The sequence below is a fragment of the Nelumbo nucifera genome, chromosome 3 (genome assembly GCF_055504915.1).
Source record: "Nelumbo nucifera cultivar China Antique chromosome 3, China Antique-T2T, whole genome shotgun sequence".
Taxonomy (NCBI): Eukaryota; Viridiplantae; Streptophyta; class Magnoliopsida; order Proteales; family Nelumbonaceae; genus Nelumbo; species Nelumbo nucifera.
This window is the reverse complement of record NC_142651.1, coordinates 33,637,928-33,662,734: the sequence shown is the minus strand read 5'-3', so window position 1 is coordinate 33,662,734 and position 24,807 is coordinate 33,637,928. Positions and strand designations below refer to the sequence as shown.

Below are 24,807 nucleotides of genomic sequence, written 5' to 3'. Positions count from 1 at the left end.
TGTATAAAACCCTTTTGGATTAAAAGTCCATTTCAGCTTATCGTCCCAATCTCCCCTAGCTAATTTTATACTCATAATATTTTTAGCAAATTCCTCCCCGAAATTTTCCTCCACCACTCTTGTATTCCACCTTCTACCCTCCACCAGCATGAAATCCTTTACCGAAGTCAACTCTGGGCTATTTGTTCTAGGCCCTATAATTTGAAATGGCTCAACCTGTTTTAACCAAGGATCATCCCATGTCCTAACTTTTTTACCAGAATGTACAGCCCAATGGGCCCCCTTCTGAATGACCTCTCTAGCTGGAACCAAACTTTGTCATCCCCATGAACCCCTAGTAGGCAGATTGTTAGTTAGGAAATTTCTCCCCCTGATGTATTTAGCTTTGATGATCTTAACCCAAAGATTATTTTCTTCATTACATACTCCAGGCTTGCTTTGCTAGCAATGCCAGGTTAAAACTATAAGGATCCCTGAATCCCAACCCTCTTGCACATTTATTTTTGTTGAGAACCTCCCAACTAACCTAGTGTGTTTTCCTTTGATCCTTTGTCCCCCCCCCCCCACCAAAACCTAGTTTGGATTCTCTTAAGTTCATTATAGACCTCCTTTAGTAGGAGAAAACAAGACATTGTGTAGTTAGGTATTGCACTGGCTACTGCTTTTATCAGGACTTCTTTCCCTGCTTGGGATAGAAGAGATTCATGCCATTTTGAAAGCAATTTCTCCACTCTTTCAATTATAAAGTTGAAAAGAGTTTTCTTTGATTTACCAATTTTTGTGGGAAGTCCTAGATATATGGAGGGAGCTTCTACTCTTTTCATTTTTTAAAATTTTGCCAAAAGCTTTTGTAATCTATGATACAGATTCTTGTTGAAAAAACCTCGGATTTGGAGAAATTTACTTGTTGCCATAAGGCCTCTTCATAAAATTTGAGAGCATCCAGAATACTTTGCCCTTCCCCCATTTCTGCTTTAAAAAATTTGTAACTGTCATTTGCAAAAAAACAAATGAGAGACAGTTGGACAATTCCTGGTAATTGAAATGCCATTTATTTTCTTTTGGGAAGCAAGCTCTGTGAACTTTGCAAACAGAGTTTCAGAGCAAAGTAAAAATATGTATGGTGACAGAGGGTCTCCTTACCTTAACCCCCTTTTTGGGATAAACTTTTGACAGGATTTCCATTGACTAAGATCCTATAAAAAACAGTAGTCACACATTTCATGACCCAATTTACCCACTTTACTCCAAATCCCATATTTTCCATGGTTTTCTCCAATAAATTTAATTCCACCCGATCATAGGCTTTGCTCATATCAAGTTTCAATGCCATTCAAGGAGTCCTCCCTCTAGCATTTTTCATAAAATGTATGATTTCATGAGCTATTAGGATGTTGTCCTATATGTATCTGTCTGGGGTAAAAGCACTTTGATTTTCATTGATTAAACCTCCTAGAAGAGGCTTGATCCTATTAGCTAGGACCTTAGATATGATTTTACCAATTCGGTATTTGGGGTTCCCCCCTTTCTAGCACTCGATTATCTCATGCATGCATATTGTGCTCCCTTTGTCAGGGTAATCAAGAGCAAAGTTAGATCTTGGGAGAGTTCATCTTTATCCTATGCAAGGAGGGTCGAGCTTATTAAGTCTGTGTTATATGGCCAGCTATTATACTGGTGCAACATTGCTCTCTTGCCACATAGTATAGTGGATTTGATTAAGAAGTTATGTTCAAGATTCTTGCGGATTAGCAATGGGGATAGGGGCGCCTACAATGTTAGTTGGGCCATGTGTTGTTCCCTAAGACGGAGGGAGGCTTAGGCCTCCAAAGAGTGAAGGACTGGAATTCAGCACTCCTGTTGCGCCAAGTTTGGAGGCTAGCTGGTGGGGAAGGTGAATCTTTGTGGCTGAATTGGTTCACTAAAAGATACTTAAGGCAAAATTCTATTTGGTCTTTGCCCATGCCAAGGGTATGTTCATGGGTTGTTAGAAGCATTATCAAAGTGTAAGACCTTGCATTACCTTTTGTTACTCATCTGATTGCCAATGGTCATCACACCCACCTCTTACTTGACCCTTGGCATGGGAGGGGGTTGATCTCCCAAATCCTTGAAGTAATCCAAAGTGGAATTATTCAAGCCTCCCAAGTGGCCAAGGTGAGTTCCTTTGTTAGTAACTACCAATGGATTCCTCCAAATTCCCAAATCCCAATTCTTCGGGAATTATGTAACGACCTTCACCTAGTTAAAATCTTAGAAGCCTTCTTGAGACTTAGTTGTTTGGACCCCTGAACCGAGCGGTAAATTCACAATGAAGTCAGCTTGGAATTGTATTTGCGTTAGTAACCCTAATTGGACCCCTTTCGTCCTAGTTTGGTTTCATGGGAATATCCCTTGCCACTCCTTCATTTACTGGCTTGCTTTCCGAAAAGCTCTATCTACTAAAGATCAGCTATCTAGGCATGGGATCGTTATCAGTGATGCAAAATGTGTCCTGTGCAGATGTGAGCCTAAATATTATGACTATATTTTTTTCTCTTTGTAATTTTTCGGTGGAGGTTTAGCGATTAATGTGGCCTAATATCTTATCTTGGGAACCACCTTTTTGAATGGAGTCACACTCGCTCGAGGGAGAATGGTATTCTCAGACGAATTTTTTTGCTTGGCTTGGAATGCAGTGATTTACCATATTTAGTTGGAGAGGAACCAGAGAGTTTTTTCGAAATGATTATCACCCCCCATCGCTACTCAATAGTAGTTGAAGACTCAACTGCTACTCATGAATTTATCAGAAATTGGGGGGGTCCAAGCCTCCTTTTCTAATCCTGAGGGCTTATGGCTTCGATGGGAACCTCTCGCTTTGAGGCTCATCTATGTTAACACTAATGGATCCTTGTCGAAGGAACATGGTGGCTTTGGGTTCATTTTGAGGAATCATAAGGGGACCCCCATCCGGTGCTGGTACCCCCCCCCCCCCCCCCCCCAATGCGGATCCTTACCCAATAGTTGGAAGCCATAAGACGAGATTTCATTGAATGAGAGATAAGGGGTTTTCAAATGATTGTTATCCAATTTGTCTCTCTGATTGTTGTGAACAGCTTGAGTCTTTACAACCATTTTGAGTCTTTTACCTTTACTCATGTGTGTAGAGAGACAAATAGGGTGGCTGATTTTTTTGACAAAGTTAATTTTGGATATAAATGAGGTTCTCTTAGAGCCAAATGAATTTCCTAAGGCCCTATCTCGCCTTATTGATGTTTCTCATTTTCTTTTTGTGAATAAAATTTGCTTTTCTTTACCCCCCCAAAAAAGTCAATTCTCCTTAGGGGCTGTTTGATACCACTGGTGTTTTAAGTACAAATTTCCATCACCATATAGGTTGTGTTTGGTACATTGCCCTTTTGGATTCAAATGTTCATACGATATTAGTGTTTTTTTATATAACAAATGAAGGATATTGTTTTTTTGGCTAGGAGAGGATATTAGTGGTTGGGTATCGACATTGGCGCATTTCTACTTACTCCATGATCAAATTCAAAAACAAGATTTTTTTATATGATTAGCTCATTATTATCACACAGATCAATATCTATGGGTAAGAATTCATAATGTAATCATACAGTTCGCATTAGTGTGAAGAGGGGAAAGTTTCTTAATGCGATTTTGGTATTCGTAAAGTATGTATTTGTTATAGCTTCCATTTATTAAATAAATGTTTGTAATTGATTTGTCTTCAAAATCGAAAAAAGTATTTAATAAACCGTTTATTCATAACTAGGCGCCATTAGGCACCAGTGTTGGTTAAGTTGCTCATGTGATGTTATGTGCATTTTTAAACTTTTCTAAAACCCTAAAGTGCCCTTTCCTTATTTTTCGAGACCATTTTGCCCTTTTATTTCTTTATTCTCTAAAACCCAACTTTAATTTGATTCTTCATATTCTTTCTCACGCTTGAACTAATAGAACAACACGTTCGACTACATTTGTTTGCATTGTAAATGCGGACTGGTGTAAAACTCCACCCCTGTCTGTATTTGTCGGCGTTTGGATGGAGTGTAGTTTTGCATTGTAAATCAATGTAAAACTCCACTCATGATAGAGTTTTACATAAAAAAAATTAATGATATAATATTTACATTGATAATCAAATTTTTCAAAGCACAACAATTCACTAGCTTTAAAACCGGTGTTGAATTCCACCGATGTACTTTTACACAACAAGAAAAAGCAACCTTACAACAAAGATTGGGGAAACTAGGAAAGATGTAGAAATTATGATTGGGAAAAAAAGAAGGAAAGTGAGTGGAATTGTAGAAGACATATAGCCATTGGATTCTCTAACTGAGGATTTGCATTGGCCTAATGAATTGATGAATTGTCAATTTTGTATCCATCGATGCCCATGGCCACCTACAATCGATCAACATAGCACTAGAGAAAACAAAAAAAAAAGAAAAAAAAATGTTTAAATCCAAATATGTGGTTTTTTTAGATAACATGGTGCATATAACTTGATAGTTATGGGTATTGATGGGGCATGATCTAGATGATCCTAACTGGAGGATGATCTGGAACTTGGCTGCGTGGCGAGCTGGTTCGCTCTGCAAAATAGTGAAGGTCAGAGAATATGAAGCGGCTAACTCGGCGAGGTCGCTCTGATGCTTAAGTTAGTATTGTGAGTTGAAAGTTGAATGATAAGTGTACCAGTGACCAAATGATCGCACGTACCTCCCCGTGTCATTGGGGTTGGTGCCTTTATATAGGCTTTGTTTGGCGTGGGCTTCACGCACCACACCTGAGATTTTTGGGAGGTTGCCTAACCGGTCTGAGATCCCCAGAGGTAACTGCCACGCACGTTGGCCATCCTTCGGAACACTCGGTACGTGGGCCAACTTCCGAGAAACTTGGGAGTGTCAGGATATGCATACCGAATTTGTCGGTGAGCACAACTCGCAGGTCGCCTCCTGAACCTCAGTCAGGTCGGAAAGCCCTCGAGGGAGGTCTCTCTTCGCGTCGAGGTCACATTGGCTAGTGACAAGGTGCTACAGGTCGGCCATAGACGAGGTGCTCCTAGCCGGCCTAAGTTGTGGTCAAAATCGTTAGGTTGGCGGTAAAGGCAGGTCGCCAGGTTGGGGCGAAGATGAACTATGATATGGGACTCCAAATCATCACCTAGGTGGCGTCTGGGTGTCGTCCAGCTGTTTCAGGATGCCATGTGTCACAATGTCATTGGGGGGCCAAATCCGCCCTCATTAGGTATCAAGCAACAAATTAATGGCTTCAAGCCTTCAACGATCAATGATGGATTGACAACAATAAAACAAATTGTGGACTCCTAACATAGCTCGAAAATGAAGTTTTGAAGTAGGAAATCTAATGGCAAGGTCCATGTCCCCTACCCACAAACTATTCCCACAACACACTACCATTGTGTATTGAGAACATCTCACCATGAACAAGGGAGATATTCCCAATGCATACTCATAGTGTCCCATGTTATGGCCACATATGGATGTGGGAACAGTTTACGAGTAGGATGGTGAAGATAGAACCTTAGATGGATGGCTGGAGCAGAACCATTAGTTTTACTTATGTTTAGGTTACTGGAAATAAAGCAAGAAAGTGAGAAAAAAAAAGAGAGCAAAAAGGGGAGGAGAGAGAAAGGAAGGAGGGGGAGGAGGAGGAGAAAGAAAGGAAGGGGAAGAGAATTCACCAAAATATGTTCTATACAATTACCCTCTTCAACTACATTTGGCCAACTAAGAGACGTACAAGAAGGAAGAGATGAAAGGAAGAAGAAGAAGAAGAAGATGATGATGTTGATAAGAAAGAGATGGAATGGTGGTTTTGACTGCAATTAATTTGGTTGTAGTAGTAGAGGAGAGAAGGGAAAAAAGAAGAAGTGAAAAAGAAAGCAAAGGAGAAGAAGAGAGGAGAGGAAAAGAAAAGAAAGAAAAAAAGAAGAGAATTGTGGGCAATTTGCTGGTGGTAAGAACAAGAAGAGAGAGAGAGAGAGAGAGAGAGAGTGAGAGAGATAAGTTAATTGGAAAGGAATAGGCTTTTCAAATATCAAAATACATAGCTTTGTATCGCAAGTGAAAGTTTAGACCCTTAGGCTTCGTTTGGTTTGTGGGATGGCGATGGGAAAAGGGAATATTCCAAAAAATATTCCCTTTTTTCCCATTTGTTTTGAGGGAAATAGAGGGATGGGATGAGAAAAATGTTGAATGTCAAATCCCAAAATCATGGAAAAATTCGAGAAACCACTATTACCATCAAACTAACTGTTACTGTCCTTCTTCTTCACTATATGCTAGCTAGGAACCAGTATGAGGGGCAACGACGATCTGGGAGGGATCTATGGCGATTTCCTCTATCTTCCTCTTCTCTCTTCTCCTTCACCTTCTTCCTATTCTTCCCATCTTCTTCCCTTTCTCTTATCTCTTTTGTGAGGGATTCGTGGGGTTAGGGATTTGTGAGGGACAGCGGCGATCTTCACCAGATACTGTCTCTCCCTCCATCTTCCTCTTTTCTCTTCTCCCTCACCTTCTTTTTCTTCCTATTCTTCCCGTATTCCCCCCTTTATCTGATTGCCACTGCAACTCTCGACAACGACGATTTGCTTTCTCAACACTCCTGTCTCTCTCTCATTCCCTCATTTTCTCTCTCTCTTTGATTGCCACTGCAGTCATGGAAATCTGTTCTTCATCTTATATGAATCCGACAAAGAACTAGCTCATAACAGTGTTTTTCTTATTATTTTCCCATAAAACCAAACAATGGAAATATAAATTTTTACATTTTTCCATCTCATTCCATCCCACCTAAATCTTCCCACAAACCAAATGGAGCCTTAAGGCCCCACTTGCTTTTCGGGAAGGTATTTACCCATGTTCTTTTATTTTCCAAGTAAATAAAACAATGATCATTTTATCCATAACAAACTATTATTAAAAGAGACAATTTTGTCACATTCAAGTGTTGACATCTTTCCCACATGGGAGATGGGTATCTTAGTCAATGAAAATCAAAATCCCATTGACCAACTTTCTCCTCTCAAAATCACCCAAAGTCCATTGTAATTCCTTATAGTTTTCCCTTAAAAAAATTTATGCATAGGTTCTAACAATACAAATCCCTTACTTTTTTTTATCATAGATAAGAAAAGTTAAAATTTTCCAAACCTAATAAAATATATATTTTTTGCAGATAAATAAAAGTTAGTTATATCTAACCACACAAATTCTGCTGATCACAAGAGATAGCTAGCCACATCCACTGATCTACCCAGCGCACATTGCGAATATCTCAGCTGATCCGAACTCACCAGTGTCACCACACACTGGCACGCATCCTTTATATCCCTGGTTTTCGTATTTTTAATTTCCAATAAATATTTTCATTATATTAAAAAAGCTGACTCATATTGTCTCACATTTGACTCCGAATCAGAAATCCTGGTTTCGGGTTGCATTCCATTTACCATCAGTAGGGGTCCACGTCCATCACTCCTAAGTCTTAACATCTCGGATCTAACCCGACCTGTTTTCATATCCGTAGTTGCGTATAAATGCCGCCACAAATCAAATACATATCTCAAGGACTCGAGCCCCGTGTTTTCGTCCGTGTCTCTTTTTTTTTTCTTTGCTGGAGATTTTCCATTCGTCTGAGCACAAGTAACAAGATGCAGATCTTCGTGAAAACCCTAACGGGAAAAACCATCACTCTCGAGGTCGAAAGCAGCGACACCATCGATAATGTTAAAGCCAAAATTCAGGTATTTTTCCCATTTTTTTTGCTGTTTTTATTCCTCTGCATTTGTATTTTCCGATGATGCTAGGGTTCTCGCTGCTAACTTTACACGTGATTTCTATTTTTCTTTTTCGTTTTGTATCTTATTTTGTGGTTCTTAGTTATTCTTGGGCTCTAATTTAGGGTTTTCAGTAAGAAAATATCATTTTTCATGATTTATTGTACTTTTTTCTTAGTAATATCGAGATTATTATGAAATAATGGAGTTCTTTTGGGCTTTGCCCTGTATTTTTTTGGGGTATGGTTGTTGAAGAGTTCTGGAGTTCTGGGTAATTAGGGTTTCTTTGATTTACTTTGAAATTGTTGTATTTATTACTGTCAGATTTTTGTACTGTGTCGACTATCGAACTTTTATTTGATTTTCTTTTCCTTTTCGTATGTTTCTCTATACTTTTTTCTTTTCATTGATTGATTGAGGAACTGGTTTGGAGTTCTTGGGATTTACTTATACCCAGTAGACGATGGACTGGGACACATGAATCGGAATCCGACGCCTGTCCAGGAGTCTGAGCCGGTAATATGCTTGGAATGGTTACTTTTGTGCTTCCCTGACTTGATGGTGAAAATAAATGCCTTTTCAGGACAAGGAGGGCATTCCCCCTGATCAACAAAGACTAATTTTTGCTGGTAAACAATTGGAAGATGGCCGTACTCTTGCAGATTACAACATCCAAAAGGAATCGACCTTGCACCTGGTCCTGAGGCTTAGGGGCGGAACCATGATCAAGGTCAAGACTCTTACTGGAAAGGAAATCGAGATTGATATTGAGCCAACTGATACCATTGAAAGGATCAAGGAGCGTGTTGAGGAGAAAGAGGGGATTCCTCCAGTGCAGCAAAGGTACACTCTCTCAGAGAAAAATGTATTTACTGTTGTTTTTAAATGGAACAGATGATTTTCGTTAATTCTGACACTGTTTCATTATGTATTGATACGCTTGATTTGCACCATGTAATTGGTTCTCTATATAAATTCTATACTCTGTAAGAGTAGCTTGATTTTGTAGCAGCTAATTCTTGTTTTTATTTATTTCCATTACGAATTAGAACTATTTGTGAACTCAGGCAATAAATCCCCCTCCTGGTCCTAATAGAGCACTACCAAATATGTTGTAGTTTTAATGTATGAACTTAATTGATAGAGATAGATGGTAAGACCCCCCCCCCAAAAAAAAAAAAGAAAAAAGAAAAAAAAAGGAAAAAGAAACGCAAAAACTTCTGCAAGACATGCAGTTTCACTTGAATTATGCATATAAAATTTTGAATGCTCCCTTTGCACTGTTGGTAGGTAAAGATTAACAAAGGAACCATTTTTGCATATTATTGTGAATCTTTTGTTTGTGTTGTCATGCTAATGAGTAGGAACATCTGCATTGAGCTTTGTTTTCTCTGGACCTTGAAATCCTTAAAAAGAGGGTTTAACCAATGTGATGATATTCACAAGTCTTAATAGAAAAGGGTAATGGAGTGTCCTGATTCCAGAGCTACAAGATCCCTAAATAGATCTTGCTCCCCATTATTTCACCGTGTCTACACAAGTAGATTGCAGATTGGGGTCTGATTTGGAATGGGTTAACGTAAAGGTATCATCCATCAAAGAATCAATATAGTCAGATGATGCATAACAATCGGATTTTTTTTACGTTATTTGAATTTGAATACTTTTGCTTTTCCTTTTTATTTCTTTTGGCGCTTGAATGTAATTCTTTTTCCATTCTCTCCTCCCAAGGGAAAAACACAGGAAATAGAATACTTTTATTTCCTAGTTAAATATCAAAGTGATAATAAGAGTACAAAAAGATTACTCTTTTCCTCCTTTGTGTGAGAAAAAAAGCTATCTTATATCACACATCTGAGCTTGGGGACCCCCCCGCAAACAAGGGAGAAGGGGTCCACCTTGACTGACACTATGTTCCAAATGTTGGGTGTTGTGAGATGGCTTTGTTTCCCTTGTGTTTTTGAGTGTCCGTAGTATTTTAACCAACGACCAATGTAATATGACTCCTAACAATTAAAACCAGACCAATTTAATATTGGTTCCAATATGAAGAGCTATGAGACTATAAACTGTTCTATGCGACTGTAGCGGACCCAGGAGATTTGCTATGCTTTTGTTTTGGTTTTTTTTCTCTTTTTTTTTTTCTCAACACCAGGGAACCAGTTCAGCAAAATTGTGCTAAATTGGCAAATTCTCCTATAAATCTATTGGAAATGGTGCCTAGATATGACTAATTAAAAAATGGTGCCTAGCTATGAACCATGCGAGTCAAATCTACTATCGACTGCAACCATATTCTGATGATGGAATCCTTTTTTCAAGCTTCTGATCGCACTGATGATGGTTTTGAACTTTTGATCAATTTTCATCATGTGAAGTGTTGAATAATAAATATGGATCCTTTCTGGGAATAGAACTTCATCTTCTGTGTTTCCCCTTCTTCCAGGCTTATTTATGCTGGTAAGCAGCTTGCAGATGACAAAACTGCTCGGGACTACAACATTGAAGGTGGATCTGTTCTTCATCTCGTTCTTGCACTGAGGGGTGGTTCTCTCTAGTTGTTTGCTTGATTTGGAACATGTATAAGTACTATGGTGTATGATGTGAATAAGAGATTATGACAGGGAAATAGATCCTGACATTTTTCAATACTTGCTAGTAATTAATTAAGCTTAACAGTCATTAGATTACAACTGTGGTACAATTGAATTCAATTGAGTTGTTCAATCTTATGGAACTTGTGGCCTCTGTGGACCGACGCATGAATGAAATTCTGTTTTTTGTTAAACATTTTATATCAATTTCAACTTCTAACCTAGGCCTAAATCCAGGTTGTTAGCAAAATATTGGACTACGCCAACCTGAGAGAAATGGGGGTGATTTCAGGATTTCGAAAAATGAGATCATTTCCCCATTTTAAGTAACATGGGTTGAGGACTTGAGGTAGCAAGAAAATATTCATGGGCTGATAATTTAACAATGAATAAATAGCATGGCTGATTCCTAAGTTAGGCTACAACTCAAAATGTTATGGGGGGGATATCCTTAAGGGGCAGCAAGTTAGGAGAAGAAAGGCAGGATTTGTTGGAGAGTATCCTTCATATTGTCATGTGTGGGTATTTGGGAGGAGTGGAATAAGAGGATTTTTGACAACAAAAGTACATCTTTGGAAGGGCTTAAGAAGCTATTCTTGCTTGGGCTAATTCTTGGAGGCTTGCAAATAAGTACTTTGAATTGAAGGGATTTTTGACAACAACACTAAGGCCATGTTCGTTTTTCGTAAAGTGAAGGGGGGGAAAGTTTGGTCGATCCCTACCTGTGTTCGAATTCTAAAATTATGTGGGACCCACTGTAAGTTTAATTTTCCCGGGTATCGGCTCCCCGGGTAAACGAATACCCTTGCGACACTCGGGTAAATTGGAGTGGAGGGTAAGTAGATTAAAAAAAGGAAAATATCAAAATTGCCCCCCACAACATACAAGGTTGAGAACGTCTCTTCGACTTTTTTCCCAGAAATCACCTCTTGGCTCTGCGTTTCTCCTCTTCCACTCCGTCATCTTGCTGCCCTTGGTTCTGTAAGTTGCTGCTCTCCTTGATCTAGTCATCGCCTCCGTCATTGATTCTCCTCCATTGTTGCTGCTTCATCCTCCTCCACCCTGTTGTCGACACCATTGAGCTGCTGCTGCTTCGCTTGTCGTCTCTGCTCACTGTTTTTTTCTCCATTGAAACGGTAAGAATCACTCTTCCTCTTCCCGTTGATCCCCCGTTCCAATTTCATCTGACCAGATGTTTTTTTCTCCATTAATTTTACGGTTTACGATTTAAAATTTCCGACCAGATGTTGTGCAGGCAGAAACTCTGAGAATGAGAATCAATATACGGGAGAAATTCCTAATGTGCCATTCGATGCTATATAAATAGAGTTTTTACCTTGAGATAACTTGGATGCTTTCTCCAACCATAATCGATCAGGAACCAAGTAAAGTTCACAAAATACGGACATGACCATTCGCTTTGAAAAATTTTGGCCTCATCAAACGATTTAGGATCTACTGGCCACAAAATATTGATATTTAGATTTATCTAACCGCACATCGTGAATATCGGTAATCCTTTACATTACTAAGATGTCTAATGTGCAGTTGTGTGAACATAACCAGCAATGTGTTGTAGTCAGTAGCTCCGACTTCAAACTACATAATACATATATTACCAAGCCTTGTAAACTGTTGTTTAGCCTGATTACGTGACCATTCTCAAATGGTGCAATACCTGTTTTTTAAATAAATTTAAGACATTACATCAACTAATTTTTATTTAAACAATGATGTATTCTTATTTCATTGGGGTTGCAAGCAACCAATGCTACAGTAGAATGTTCACTAGTTTTAAATTCTAAACACCAGAGAATCTGATTTTTTTTTTGTTTGATCACCGAAGTATCCATATTTTATAAGGTTCCTGGATCCATCGACTACAAAAAAAGTTGTGTGAATATATTCCTTTTTTTTAGATTTTGAAAGAAGGGAAAGTTGGTCAATAAGATTTTAGTTTCCATTGAATTTCTGTTTTTTTTTAATGCAATATTTTTATTTTTAATAAATTTCTCTGTTTTTTTCCAAGGTTCTATTTTTTGTTTGAAACATATTTTATGATTTTTTATCAATTCCTGTATTTTCTGCAATTTCTGCTAGTTTTTTGTCTGAAATATATTTTTTGGCTCAAACATACATTCTTTTTATTTCTATCAATTTCTGTACTCTTTGCAATTTCTACTATTTTAGGCTGAAATATACATGTATTATTTTTTATTAATTTCTGTATCTTTCTGTAGTTGTATACCAGCTATAATCTTGGAGTGAATGCCTTCTTGCTCCACTCCTTTTCACATAAATTTTTATTAATGAAAATGCTGCTACTTATAAGGAAAATGTAAAAATATCATAAATCTCATCCTAGAAATTCAAAAAGAAAATCAATGTGTTGATTTTGTTACTGCTAAAAGTTTGAAGAAATTTCTATAGATGAAAACTGGGTGAGTTAGAGTATTAGAAAGAAATTGTGTATTTTCTCTTGCCTGGAAAACATCAAGCGATAGGCTTCTTATTTGGAAGAGAAAACAGTAAAAACTCTAAAAGAACCATGATTCATGTTCAGAGAGAATTGAGGGGGAGCAGAGTTCTATACCACCTATAGTGTAAAGAACATGTTAGTTGATTAAGTTTGAGACGGTTCTATTTAGGCAGGAACCTCAAATTTTTAAATGAGTTGAAGAGAATTTTGGAGTTTGGCTTTTGAGATCTATTATGGGAGATAGGGAGGGATCCAATGGCTTCTTACCAGTTATCCTTTATTTTCCTAGTTGTCTGTATTACTTACAAGTTACAAATTATAACAGGGAGGTCACATTAATAACCCCATTACCCCATACACTACTATCTTATATGATATATGGTTCCAACACCAAACAACAATATTGATTATATGGGTGTTGGGGGGGGGGGGTAAAAAGTATTTCTTTATTTACTTTCTTTGTTTCAAGATTTTTATTTGAAGGAGATTGAAAATGTTCTTGACCGTCAAGTCAACAGCCTTGGTCTTACTTCTGAACAAGAAGTAGGGGAAGTAGTCTTTGAAACTAGGGAGGCAATTGAGGATAACACCGGTCAGGTTCTTGGTGTAAAGGACACTTCAAAACCTTTTGAAGGCGTTAAAGAAAGGGATGATTTGGGTTCAGATTGTTTGCTTCTAGAGAGGGAGGTGGAAATTAACAAAACTTACATTGTTCAGAGAAGGGAAGACTTGGGATAGGTGGTGAATAAGGAGGTGGACCTGATTAAAATCTTGGGGTTTTAAACATAACATGCAAATTTATGAGGTTCTAGTACCTAGGGAGCCTTTTGAAATGGGATTTGTATGGCCTTGTAGGCATTGTTCTCTTCAATTTTGTTGCTAATCAAGTTCCTTTTTCTTCTTATGGTGTGATCCTTGCCAAAGTAGCAGAATTGATCATCAAACTTCTGTCTGCATTTTCAAGTCTTAATTTGTTATTTAGAGGGTGTTTGCCAATATAGGCGATTTTGTTTTTCAAAAAAAAAAAAGAATTGTTTGTACTGATGTGATAGTTGTTTTTGTTTTGAAAATAGAATCATACATATTGGCAAACACGCCCTTAGACAATCAAAAGCTTTGCTGTGTCACCAGAACTCTAGATTCTACTCACACTTTTAGCAGAATTTAGTGTAATCATAGCCTTCATGTACAGAACTTGAAAATGCCTGTTGTTTCAACTGGATTCTCCTGTGTCACCAGAACTCTAATGGTCTGTTGCACAATCCATTTTTTCAGTTCTGCTCAATTTTTTGCTACTTGCACTAGAAGAAGAGACTGGAAGACCATTCTCAAAGGGAAGGGGTTGTTACTCATTATATGAATCCCCTTGGTTTTCAGATTGGTCTTTAGGGTTCTCACCTTATTTTTATTGTTGAAAATATTTCAAGTCAAGCAGAATCATAGCCATTCTTTTAATTATATATGATGACTCATCTGCTCTTTTGTATATATGTTGAAACAGAAATGACCTTTGGGCACTTGGACGCACCTTGTATCAGGTGCTTTCGGGAATTTCTCCCTTCAAAGATGCAAGTAATGGCTCATTTTTCAAAGAATCATAGCCAGAATATCAGATTTCCAGACTACTTTGTTGAAGCTATAGACCTTATTGACAAAGTATTAGTATGTTAAAAGCACTTGCAAGTTAGATTTAGTTTAGTTTGAGTTGTTAAAACACACTTTTATCTTTGTCCGAAATACTACTTATCTTCTCTATCTTTTGTTCTTTTTGGATCTTAACAAATTCATATTGAGCTTTGCTTTGCCCGCCCACTCTCTCTCTCTCTCACACACACAAACACACACACACACACGCACATAGCTCTAGATGCCATATTTGTTCAATCTATTGTTTGCAATTTAGACTTAAAGAGTAGTTGCAGAAGTTCCTTTCCATCTTTAGTTTTATTGCAATTCAGACTTGAAGGATGAGCAACATTGCTTGGAATTTTTTGTTTTCTTATTTACCGATTAGTGGTGGGCTCATATCCCTTGAGCCTCAATTTAAACCCATTCTTAGTTTTTGTCAGACCCAAGTTTTTACACTAGAGACTCAAAATCTAAGCCCATCTCATGCAAAACTTCTGGTAAGTTGGGTTGGGCTCAAGGGGCTGTAAATGTGTTAGGTTCAGATTAGATCTTTGGGACAAAAAAACTTTAAATTAATTTCTTTGGGACAAAAAAAACTTTAATTTACTTTTACCTATATAGAAATTTGTACAATTCAAGAGATAGGAGTTTTTGTTTTCTTGAAGATGCATTTCCATTTTCCTTTTCAATGAAGAGATGCATTTCTGCATTAGATTTGTAGATTTTCTCCATAATAGATAGATATGCACTGATTCATGTCCTCAATTGTGGGTTATATATCTGCCATTATTTGCAATAATGTCTCTGAGCTTTGAATCTCAAAGAGTTGGACAGACCAAGTATGTTCCAAATCCACGCTCACGTGATGTGAGCAATGGACCTACAGTCCTCCTAACTTTGTTGGAGCTGCATCCCAAGGATCAAACATGTGGAGCAGCATGCTTACTGCTGCTACCCCCAGCACCAGAAACATATACTTGGTGAGTGCCTTTATCCCCTTGTCAAGAAACACAAGGTAAGATTAGGTGTATGAACATGTTCTTGTTTATCATACAATATATTGTATAGATTCAATAAAATGTATATATCTTCTGTTTGCAGCCTGATCTTGCTGCAAAAATAACTGGAATGCTTTTGGAGATGGATAACTCAGAACTGCTTCTTTTGTTGGAGTCACCTGAGTCATTGGCTGACAAGGTAGAAGAAGCAGTGCAAGTGCTAAAACTCTCCAAGACCAGGGTTTCTAGACAGGATTCTATTCATCCAAATTATTTATTGGCTGAGGTTGTGCTCCAAGAAGCAGTGCTAGGATCCACCCAATTGTTTTTGATCTGGAACATCAATTAATGTCTTGTTTTGTGAAGTGGTCGTTAACTTGTTATTAGTGGTATGATGTTTAACTTGCTATATCAGATGTCTTAATGATGTTTGAGTGATTCAAAGCGCCTTGTAGTGAGATCTGAACAAGTTATTCCATGTTCTTGTTGATCCTTCCTCCACAGGTTATTGAATGAGTTATTGTTTGGATAGTTATAGTTAAACAAGTTATTGAACTTGTTACTTGGACGGATTATAGTTGAATAGGTTATTCAACCTATTATTTGGACAGGTTATGTGTTAATGAGACAAAATGTCCAAAAAAACATGGATTTGGGCCAAAGGGTAAAATTGGAAAGAGATAAAAAAAATAACAATTTACCCAAGAAAGTGGGTGTTGCAAAAGAACATGGGAAAATAAGGGAACTTCATTTACCTGGATAAATCAAACAAAAAAAGAACATGGGAAAACAAGGGAACTTCATTTACCTGGATAAATCAAACAAAAAAAGAACATGGGAAAACAAGGGAACTTCATTTACCTGGATAAATCAAACAAAAAAAGAACATGGGAAAATAAGGGAACTTCATTTACTTGGATAAATCAAACAAAAAAAGAACATGGGAAAATAAGGGAACTTCATTTACTTGGATAAATCAAACAAAAAAAGAACATGGGTAAATGCACTTACCCAAGCAAGTGTTTCCCAGGTAAATGTGTTTTTGAAAAAAGAACATGGCCAAATTGTACTTTAATAGTTTACGTGATGAATAATTAAATTATGTATGAATAGTCACTTGGTTAGGAATAAGGGTGGCCACGAGCCGAGCTCTTCATGAGCTATTTGAGCTCAGCTTGTGAGCCATACATACATATATATAATACATACATACATATATAATAAAATATAAAATTATAGAAAATAATATATAATAAAAATATTATATATATAATATTTTTATTTTTATATACAATAATAATTAGTTATTATAATTCTTAATTTTTTAAATATCAAATAAAAAATATTTTTATATATAATGTTTTTTATTTTTATAAAACATTTTTTTCAAGTCGAGCTCAAACTTACGAGCTTTGGACTCAAGCCAAGTTCGAGCTCTAAGGTTCTAGCTTGAACCGAGCTTGAACTTGAATAACTAGCTATTCAGGTTGGCTTGAATCCACTCCTAGTTAGGAAGTAATATGAATCTCACTTTTTTTTGTAGAAAAATTTTCTCTTGATACATAATGAATATGGGTTTAGTTGATGCTTATTAGTGCTGGTGATAAGTATTGGTCAACATGGACTGATGCTCATTACCATTCAAAATTCTCTTGTGGAGATGTGCTTCTAGTGCTATCTCAACATGGTTTTCAAAATCGGACCGGACCGGACGATTGAACTGGAAAAACCGGTAATTGGTCAGGCCCCCGAGTCTGATTATACTATAAACCGGCAATTTTTTAAAAGCCGTTGAAAAAGTCAAAAAAACCGCTGATCCGGGCAGCGGTTTGCGGGTTATATTTTTTATTTTCGTTGATTTAAACAAAATAAAAAACAAAAAATAAAATGACTCCTATATCCCCGACCCCAAATATTACGAATGCTACGGCGTTCGATGGCGACACACAGCGACGACGACGATTCACGGCGACCGGCGACCGGCGACGGCGGTCAGCTTCATCTATAGCGGCGAGCGTTGATTTTGCAGCAGGTCCAGCCGTTCAGCAGTAACAGTTACGGTAGTAACAGGTCCGGCAGCCGGCGATTTTGCAGCGGCGGGCGGGGGTTTCTAGCGGCAATAACAATTGCAGGCTTGCAGCAGCACTTGCAACGGCAATCACCTGCGACCAAGCCCAAGCCCACCGTCAGTCAAACCACCATTATCGGCGGTAACCATCTTTGTTGCTGGTACCATGGCCGGGGCAGTGATAGCCAAGCTTGAGCATGTCAAGGAATTCATAGCTCAAAAATGCAGAAAATTTGCAGCCCCAATTAGCCCAGAAGCTGTAGCAGTGCGAACCCTCAGAAACTTGCGTGGTTTCTAGTATATTATTTCACTTAGCCTGCCTCTCCCATGACTTTCCGGACCAACCAACCCGGATCTGCCCTCGCAAGTCTCTCTGCATTTTGGGAGCAGAGCATGCAAAATCGAGCAATGGATCTTAGAAGCTTTGAACGGCACGACTCTTTCTGCACTGGCATTTGAGTTGTCTCCCCTCTTCTTTCAATCGACACACTCGACGTAGATAGCTCCGGTGGCCCTGCCTTCTGCTTCTATCGAGCGGCAACAGCCCCTACCCTCCCCTACCACGCTTCCCCAAGAATCCATTTTTCAGGATCCTGCCTGGGCCATGATCTTTCTGAGCCTTTAGCAAAGACCTTTGGTGTTTGGAACCTTATTGACAGTGGTGGCAATTTCAAAACTGGATATATTCTGGTTCTTCCGATGATACAAATTACAAGCTTGACTGATTTTCTGTTGCTTCCTGACTTCCTGTCACTGCCCCGTTGGTTGCCATTGCCGATTTAATTGAGCGCTTAGTCCTTGGCATTAGAATCTTGGTCATCGTGACCATTGTTGAGCTCATCCGCACACATGCTGTGATTCACCTTCTTTTGTCACTTGGCATTGGAGTTAGAGATGATGATGAGGATTTCCAGAGTAAAGCTAATTGAATTCAGTCTCATATTCTCAATTTATGGATATAAGATGATCTAGTGTTCTACTAAGGCCCTCCAACAATGTCATAGTCATCTAATAATCTGTTGGTTTTAAATTTTATTCATGTTGATTTCCTTAATTGTTAATTATTTAGATAGTTTTATTTTTCTATATTTTTTGTGTTTTTTCTGTATTTTATTTTTATATTTTTTCTGTATTTTGTACTGGATAACTTTTGTATTTAGATAGTTTTATTTTCTATATTTTTTTGTTTTTATTTAATTTTATGCTATTTTTTATTATTTATAAATATATTTTTATTTTTAATTTATTTATGATTTCATGGGTTGAATCGTTTGACCCAGACGGTTGAAATGTTTGACTGAAAACCGGTCCCTTGACCGGTTCTATTTCTGGTTCGTTTTTAAAAACCTTGATCTCAACCATGGTTTTTGAATCGCCGTTGGCTTGGACAGTTAGACTGTTCAGGCAACCGGTTCTGTTTTACCCCAAACCCGATCATTGGCAAAAACCGTTGAATCAGTCAACGACCCGTTGACTTGGACAGCTGAACCGCCAATCTGTAGACCCACTCAATGGTTTTTGCCGTTTTTTTTTGTTTTTTAAACTTTTTATCATAATGGGCCATCCATTCGAACCATCGACCTGGAAACCAATGGCTAGAACGGTTCTATTTCTGGGTCATTTTTTAAACCCATGATCTCAACCAAAGCTTGCTTGCCACTAGCAAGAGTGCTGAGGTTCATGGATGATTGGTGTGTTGCAGCATTACGTTGAATCATTTAAATGTGATACAGCCAAAACTATCTGGCTTGGCCCTGATACTTTTAAGCTCATCTACATTAAAATTTTCATAGGCTTTCTAAATGGGACCTACCCCCATAAACTCAAAATTGCTCATGGGCCTTAGTACGGGTCCTTTTATTTTGATCATGCCTTATACTCTCAAATATGTGCTTACAGGCCTTAGTATGGATCCTTTTATTTTGCCCATGCCCTATACTTTCAAATATGTGCTTACGGGCCTTAGTATGGATCCATTTATTTTGCCCATGCTCTATACTCTCAAATATGTGCTTATGGGTTTTAGTACATGGGCCTTAACAGTTTGGTTTTGCTCTTGCAAATCCATTAGCATGGTGAAAGGGTGGGACCCATTATGAAGTCAAAATTCAAATTCAAATTTGAATTACAAGCCTTAGTGGTTTATGGAAATAATCCTATTAGAGCCTGTTTCAAGTCTTAAAGATGGAAATTTAGCCAATGATTGAAGAGAGAATAATTGATTTAAATTCATTCTCTCCATAAATGGTAAATTGTCAACTTTCTTCTTTATAAAAAGTAACTAGAGCCAATCAAATCTCTAGTCAATTAAGGAACATCTTCCCATAGATGGAAATTGGTCAATGATTAGAGAGAAAATAATGGTTGATAAATTACTCTCTCCAAGAATGACAATAATTACAACCTTTCACTCTCTAAAATGGGTAAGAAAAGCTATTCAAATCCTCAATCAAGGGGATTAAGAGATGAGACTAAGAAATCTATAAATAGAGGTTCCCATTAAGAGGGATGGGACTTTTGGTTGAAGAAAAAAACTAAGTGAAGTAAGAAAGCTCTTGAGAAGATGGAAGCACATACACCATTTTCTAATGAACAAAGCTACAACATCTTTGAATTTTAACAGAATCCTTCTTTTGATCAAGCTTTCCAAGCCCAATTAAAGGAAGTAATCTCCATTGTGATCTGAAGTACATGAACACTTCATTCGACCCTTATCTTCAACTCAAATCCAAATCTTCAAGTTGCAAAAAGCACTATCAAGAGAGAATCAGAGGTTTTATATCTTTTGTAAGAGTTTCAAATACAAAGAGTTTGTATCTCATTTATTTCAAATTTATATAAAACATCAATTTATTTGAATGTCTTCATCTTTCTTGTATTGGATTTTTACAGAAAATTTGTGTTGACACTCATCCCACACATATTTGTTATATATCATTTTTACATATGTTTATATGTTATATATATATATATTAGTATTATAATATGAAACTTATAATACATATTATGTATAGTATTTTATCTTATATAATGTATAAAATAAATTTTATACATTGAATATTATGTATTCTATATCATGTATTAATATTATATGATATATAATACAAAATGTTGTGTATATTGAATATTTTATACATAAAAGTCATAGGCCTAGATGGGCTTACGTTTCTTGGAACCTGGGCCTTGCTGGGTTTGGGCTATAACCCTTATCACAAGTGCTAACCCCAGCCCATTATCATCCCTAGTTGATTGTAACGTATTTCTTTCTAGAGACCATTTAAGTATGCCATTTTTAAGTATATATGCCTTATTATAGTAATCTAAGACATCATAACATCACCCAAGTTGGTGGTTGTGGGAATCAAATCCATGTTTATGTTAGAACGAACCAACTAATGTACCAATTAAACCACCCCTAAGTTGACAGATTTTCTAATGTATTGGTATGTATTTCAATACGTCTCTTAAAATTGTCTTACCAATACTATTTGCATTTACGAAACTTTGAACCTTGGTCATACATGTAAAAAGTCCAATAATGGCTAATCAGCTATTACTAGTCATTGTTCTCTATTGAGTTTAGTTAATGTTGTTTGATCTCTCTCTCTCTTATTCTGAACTGACAAATTGTTAGTTGATATGATACAATGTCTTCTATTATTTAGATACACTGAAGTAACATAAATAAAAAGCCTATCAATGACCTTAAAAATCGATACGATATATCCTGTATATCAGAAGTATTATATCGATACTTTGAACCTTCAATACAAGGATGGGGACTCTATTTCTCTATGGGGATTCTATTTTCAAGAAAACTGAGGATTTCTGTCTTGGTTTCATTCCTCCATGCATGAAGGATATCACAAGACATGGACAGTATTTTATTGGAAGGACTGAGGCAACATGCCAAGGATTTCATTCCTGAATATGATGTCTGCCAATGACAAATGTGAACATATCAGTTATCACTCGCTGGACTTACTTGTTGCTAACCTTTATAGCATTAACAATAGCTCACCGAATATGGACCAACATGTCAGTGGATTTTATTGATGGGCTGCCAAGTATCAAGAGGAAAAACTACCATTCATGTCAAAAGCTCCATTCGTGCCATTGTTGATCAGCTCAGATTTTCTTTGAATACATATTTCGACTATAAAGTTGCATACTTTTTTTTTTTTCGGTATAAGACTATAATGATGCTTGTATCTACAGAGTAGAGTGTGGTTGAGATCCCACATTCATTCATCAGTTATAAAAGAGTTTGAGAGATATTAGTTTCATGGAACAGTACATAATTTTAATTTTCTCTTTGACACTACTCTCCAGCCGAGAGTTGGTGAGTTTTATCTTTTCCTTGAAAAATTTCATTGGTTGCATTTTCTTTTTGTTGTAAAGCACAAGCATTCAATTCAAAATTAGAGATTTCTTTTCCTTAAATATAATGCCACAAGTGTATAAGATTTCACTTATAAAAAAAAGTACAAAATCGCATTAATAAAATAGGACTTTGGGAAATTTTTGAGTGATTCAAACTTGTCCAAATTATTTGTAGAAAAAAAATCTGTACAAAATTGTTCTTGCATCAATGTAAGAGTTTCTGTACAATTCCCTACAACTACAATTAAACGAGGACTTTATTGTATTCTATTAATCCTCCATAGACAACAAATATCCTCAGTCCATCATATTCATATACCAACAAAAGGAAAAGAAAATAGGAAATGGTACATTGGCATGAATGTAGGCAGTAGCACCAAATTAGCACCACCAAGTGTGTCACTTGAATGCGTAGCACTTGTGAAAAGCAAGTCGATTCTACTTCCCACAACGTGCTAAAAGTCTGATCATTTTCCTCGTTTGCCTCTACATGAATACATAATTACTGAATGACCATTTTAAACAGGATGGAGATAGGAATGATTTAGACACGTTTGTTGCCTGGGAACAAGATCTTGGTAATTGATCAAAGGGGGTAGCCCCCTTAACAATTCTGTATAAATGGGGTATTCTATTTGTATAGATATGGTAGAAGGTATATCCAAATCTTATTTGTCCATTAGTTCCCAGTTCTCTTCACGCAGGGTGCAGCTGCCTGGTAACTTGAAAGGTGCATAATCATAACTGGTTATTGTATGACTAGACATGATTAAATCCATTCCCATCTGTAGAACCAGCATTGTTGGTATGGATTGACTAGAATTCACTTTCTAGCTCCTTCAAATTGATCTCGCAGTTGTTCATACTTTCTAAGTTCAGCTACTGAGAGAGAAGGAGATAATTCTGCTAATACCTGTGAAATTCAAGGCAAACAAAATTTTCAGATATTGGATACAAGACACAACCAGCTAAAAAATTTTTAAGTACCATTGATTATGGAAGGTGGTTACATCTGCTGGAAATCAATATCCACCAATGAAAATTTTAAACAATGCATAAGAGCTGCTTTTTTCTTGCATTCCCTACTGGTAAAAGAATACTTTCTCTCTCCTTCAAACAGAAAACTCCATTTCATGTAGGAAAATGAGAACTTGTTTTGCAACTAAGAAGAAGAAGAAGATGAAGAAGAGATAGTTCAATGGGGGGAAAAATCACATCACCATCTGCAATGACCAGATTGCCCCTACTTAAGTAATTTGACTTCGGGTCTGTTTGGTTCATGAGGGGAATTGGAATCCCCTAGAATAGCCTATTCCTCCCGCCTGTTTGGTTCAGATGGAAATCAGAACCGGGGTCCATAAGATATGCATGGCTCCCATGGAGGGTTGGCATTGGGTAAAGAGAAAGTAAGGTTGGGGGGGTTTTAAAAGTCATTTGTCTTTTTTTTGCCAGCTGGAATTAGATTCTCCTTCTAAAGGGAGGAGGCTGGAATGGCCATTCCCTCTAATGGGGGATGACCATTCTGCCAGGAATGGGAATTGAATCCCAATCCACCCAACCAAATGGCTGGAAACAGAATGGGCCATTTTGATTCCAATTCCAGACCCCTATTCTTGCAAATCAAACAAACCCTTAGGTTTTTTGTAAACAAATTGGCTAACTAGTCCTTAAACTTAACAAAAGGTTTGGATACTTCACCTTTTATAACCTTCTCTCTCATGAAATGAAAGTCCACTTCAATATGCTTCACCCTCTCATGAAACATAGGGTTGGGCACAATATGAGAAGCTGTCTGATTGTCATAAAACAGATTAATGAGTGCTGTAATTGGTGCTCCAATCTCCTGAACTTAATGCTTTATCCACATCAAGTATGGGCCATGGCCTTATACCTTGCTTCTCCATTTCTCCTAGAATCCACACTACTTTTTGCTCTTCCAAGTGACTAGGTTGCCTTTGGGGAATATGTAACATACAGCAGTAGATTATCTAGTAATGAACCAGCTTCATTAGCATCTATATATCTTTTCAGTTTTGTGGCATCACTCTTCTTGTATGATAAAGTGCCCTAGTACACCTTTTAGATAGTGAAAAGCTCTAACAACTGCATCCTAATGAGAAGTTTTAGGACACCACATAAACTGGCTCAATTTTCCAACATCATCCTCATTTCATCCAAGCCTTAACCCGACCATATGGGGTCAGCTACAGTGATGTTAATCAACTAATTGAATTACGACCGACACATTATTGTTATCCTTAGAACACAAAAACGGCAACTCATTCATAGGCCTACACTCTACACAGAACAGACCCAAGACTTCAGTTTGAAGGAGAACCCTGCTGAATCAGACTTCAATTCCAGGCTGTGCACTGCATTGCAATCACTAAAACTTCCACTAAACATCACTCAAACTGCAACCTAATAATGCTAACGTCCTACTTCTAATTACACCTCAGATTTGATGAAGAATATAATTCATCACCTCATGCCTCGAATTGGTGAGACATGTGCTTCATTTGTGCAACATTGAAATTGAAAAAAAAACAATAAAAACATATTAATTTATAATATTCTTCAAAAATCAAGGAAACTTGATTATTAATTTGGTTAGACTTAAAAATCTCTTATAATGTCTCTCTCAATGCACTAGCACTACAATGTGAGATAATAGCATCTCCGTTCATATGTCCACCCATGATACATGGCAATGGGACCCTGCAAATCTACAATAAAAATGATAGTTATGTTTTTCTTTGAATGAAAAAATAAAAAATAAAAATTATTAATACAATACAAAATCAAAAAAATATTCGAACTCTTATTGTCCTCTCTTACAACCATTT

At 37.2% G+C, this 24,807-nt stretch overlaps 2 protein-coding genes and 1 long non-coding RNA gene across 5 annotated transcripts in view; 2 read left to right on the top strand and 1 right to left on the bottom strand.

Annotated features, from left to right (window-relative positions):
* Positions 1-7,594: 7,594 nt before the first annotated feature.
* On the top strand, positions 7,595-10,598 carry LOC104592206 (ubiquitin-NEDD8-like protein RUB2). Its single transcript, XM_010251437.3, has 3 exons — positions 7,595-7,777; positions 8,394-8,653; positions 10,257-10,598. Exons 1-3 carry the CDS (start codon positions 7,685-7,687, stop codon positions 10,366-10,368), a joined length of 465 nt encoding a protein of 154 aa, XP_010249739.1. The 5' UTR covers positions 7,595-7,684; the 3' UTR covers positions 10,369-10,598.
* Positions 10,599-11,286: 688 nt separating this feature from the next.
* Positions 11,287-16,013, top strand: LOC148801106 (uncharacterized). The gene is made up of 3 exons (XR_016083868.1): positions 11,287-11,540; positions 14,385-15,492; positions 15,614-16,013. It is a non-coding gene; the product is annotated as an uncharacterized LOC148801106 (long non-coding RNA).
* Positions 16,014-22,099: 6,086 nt separating this feature from the next.
* The window catches only part of PEX6 (peroxin 6), an 84,506-nt gene continuing 81,798 nt past the window's right edge, over positions 22,100-24,807 (bottom strand). For 2 of the 3 annotated variants that reach the window (XM_010251396.3, XM_010251403.3), the window contains exon 16: positions 22,100-22,874. In XM_010251396.3, coding sequence (XP_010249698.1) covers positions 22,785-22,874 — 90 coding nt within the window. In that variant the 3' untranslated portion in view covers positions 22,100-22,784. The remainder of the gene's footprint in view (positions 22,875-24,807) is intronic. The other variant, XM_088900607.1, reaches the window with a different exon arrangement.

Excerpts from the sequence above, each read along its gene's own strand:
- LOC104592206 (XM_010251437.3), top strand. The coding sequence starts at position 7,685 with ATGCAGATCTTCGTGAAAACCCTAACGGGAAAAACCATCACTCTCGAG. Across the intron at positions 7,778-8,393 it reads ATGTTAAAGCCAAAATTCAG|GACAAGGAGGGCATTCCCCC; the intron begins GTATTTTTCCCA and ends ATGCCTTTTCAG. Across the intron at positions 8,654-10,256 it reads ATTCCTCCAGTGCAGCAAAG|GCTTATTTATGCTGGTAAGC; the intron begins GTACACTCTCTC and ends CCCTTCTTCCAG.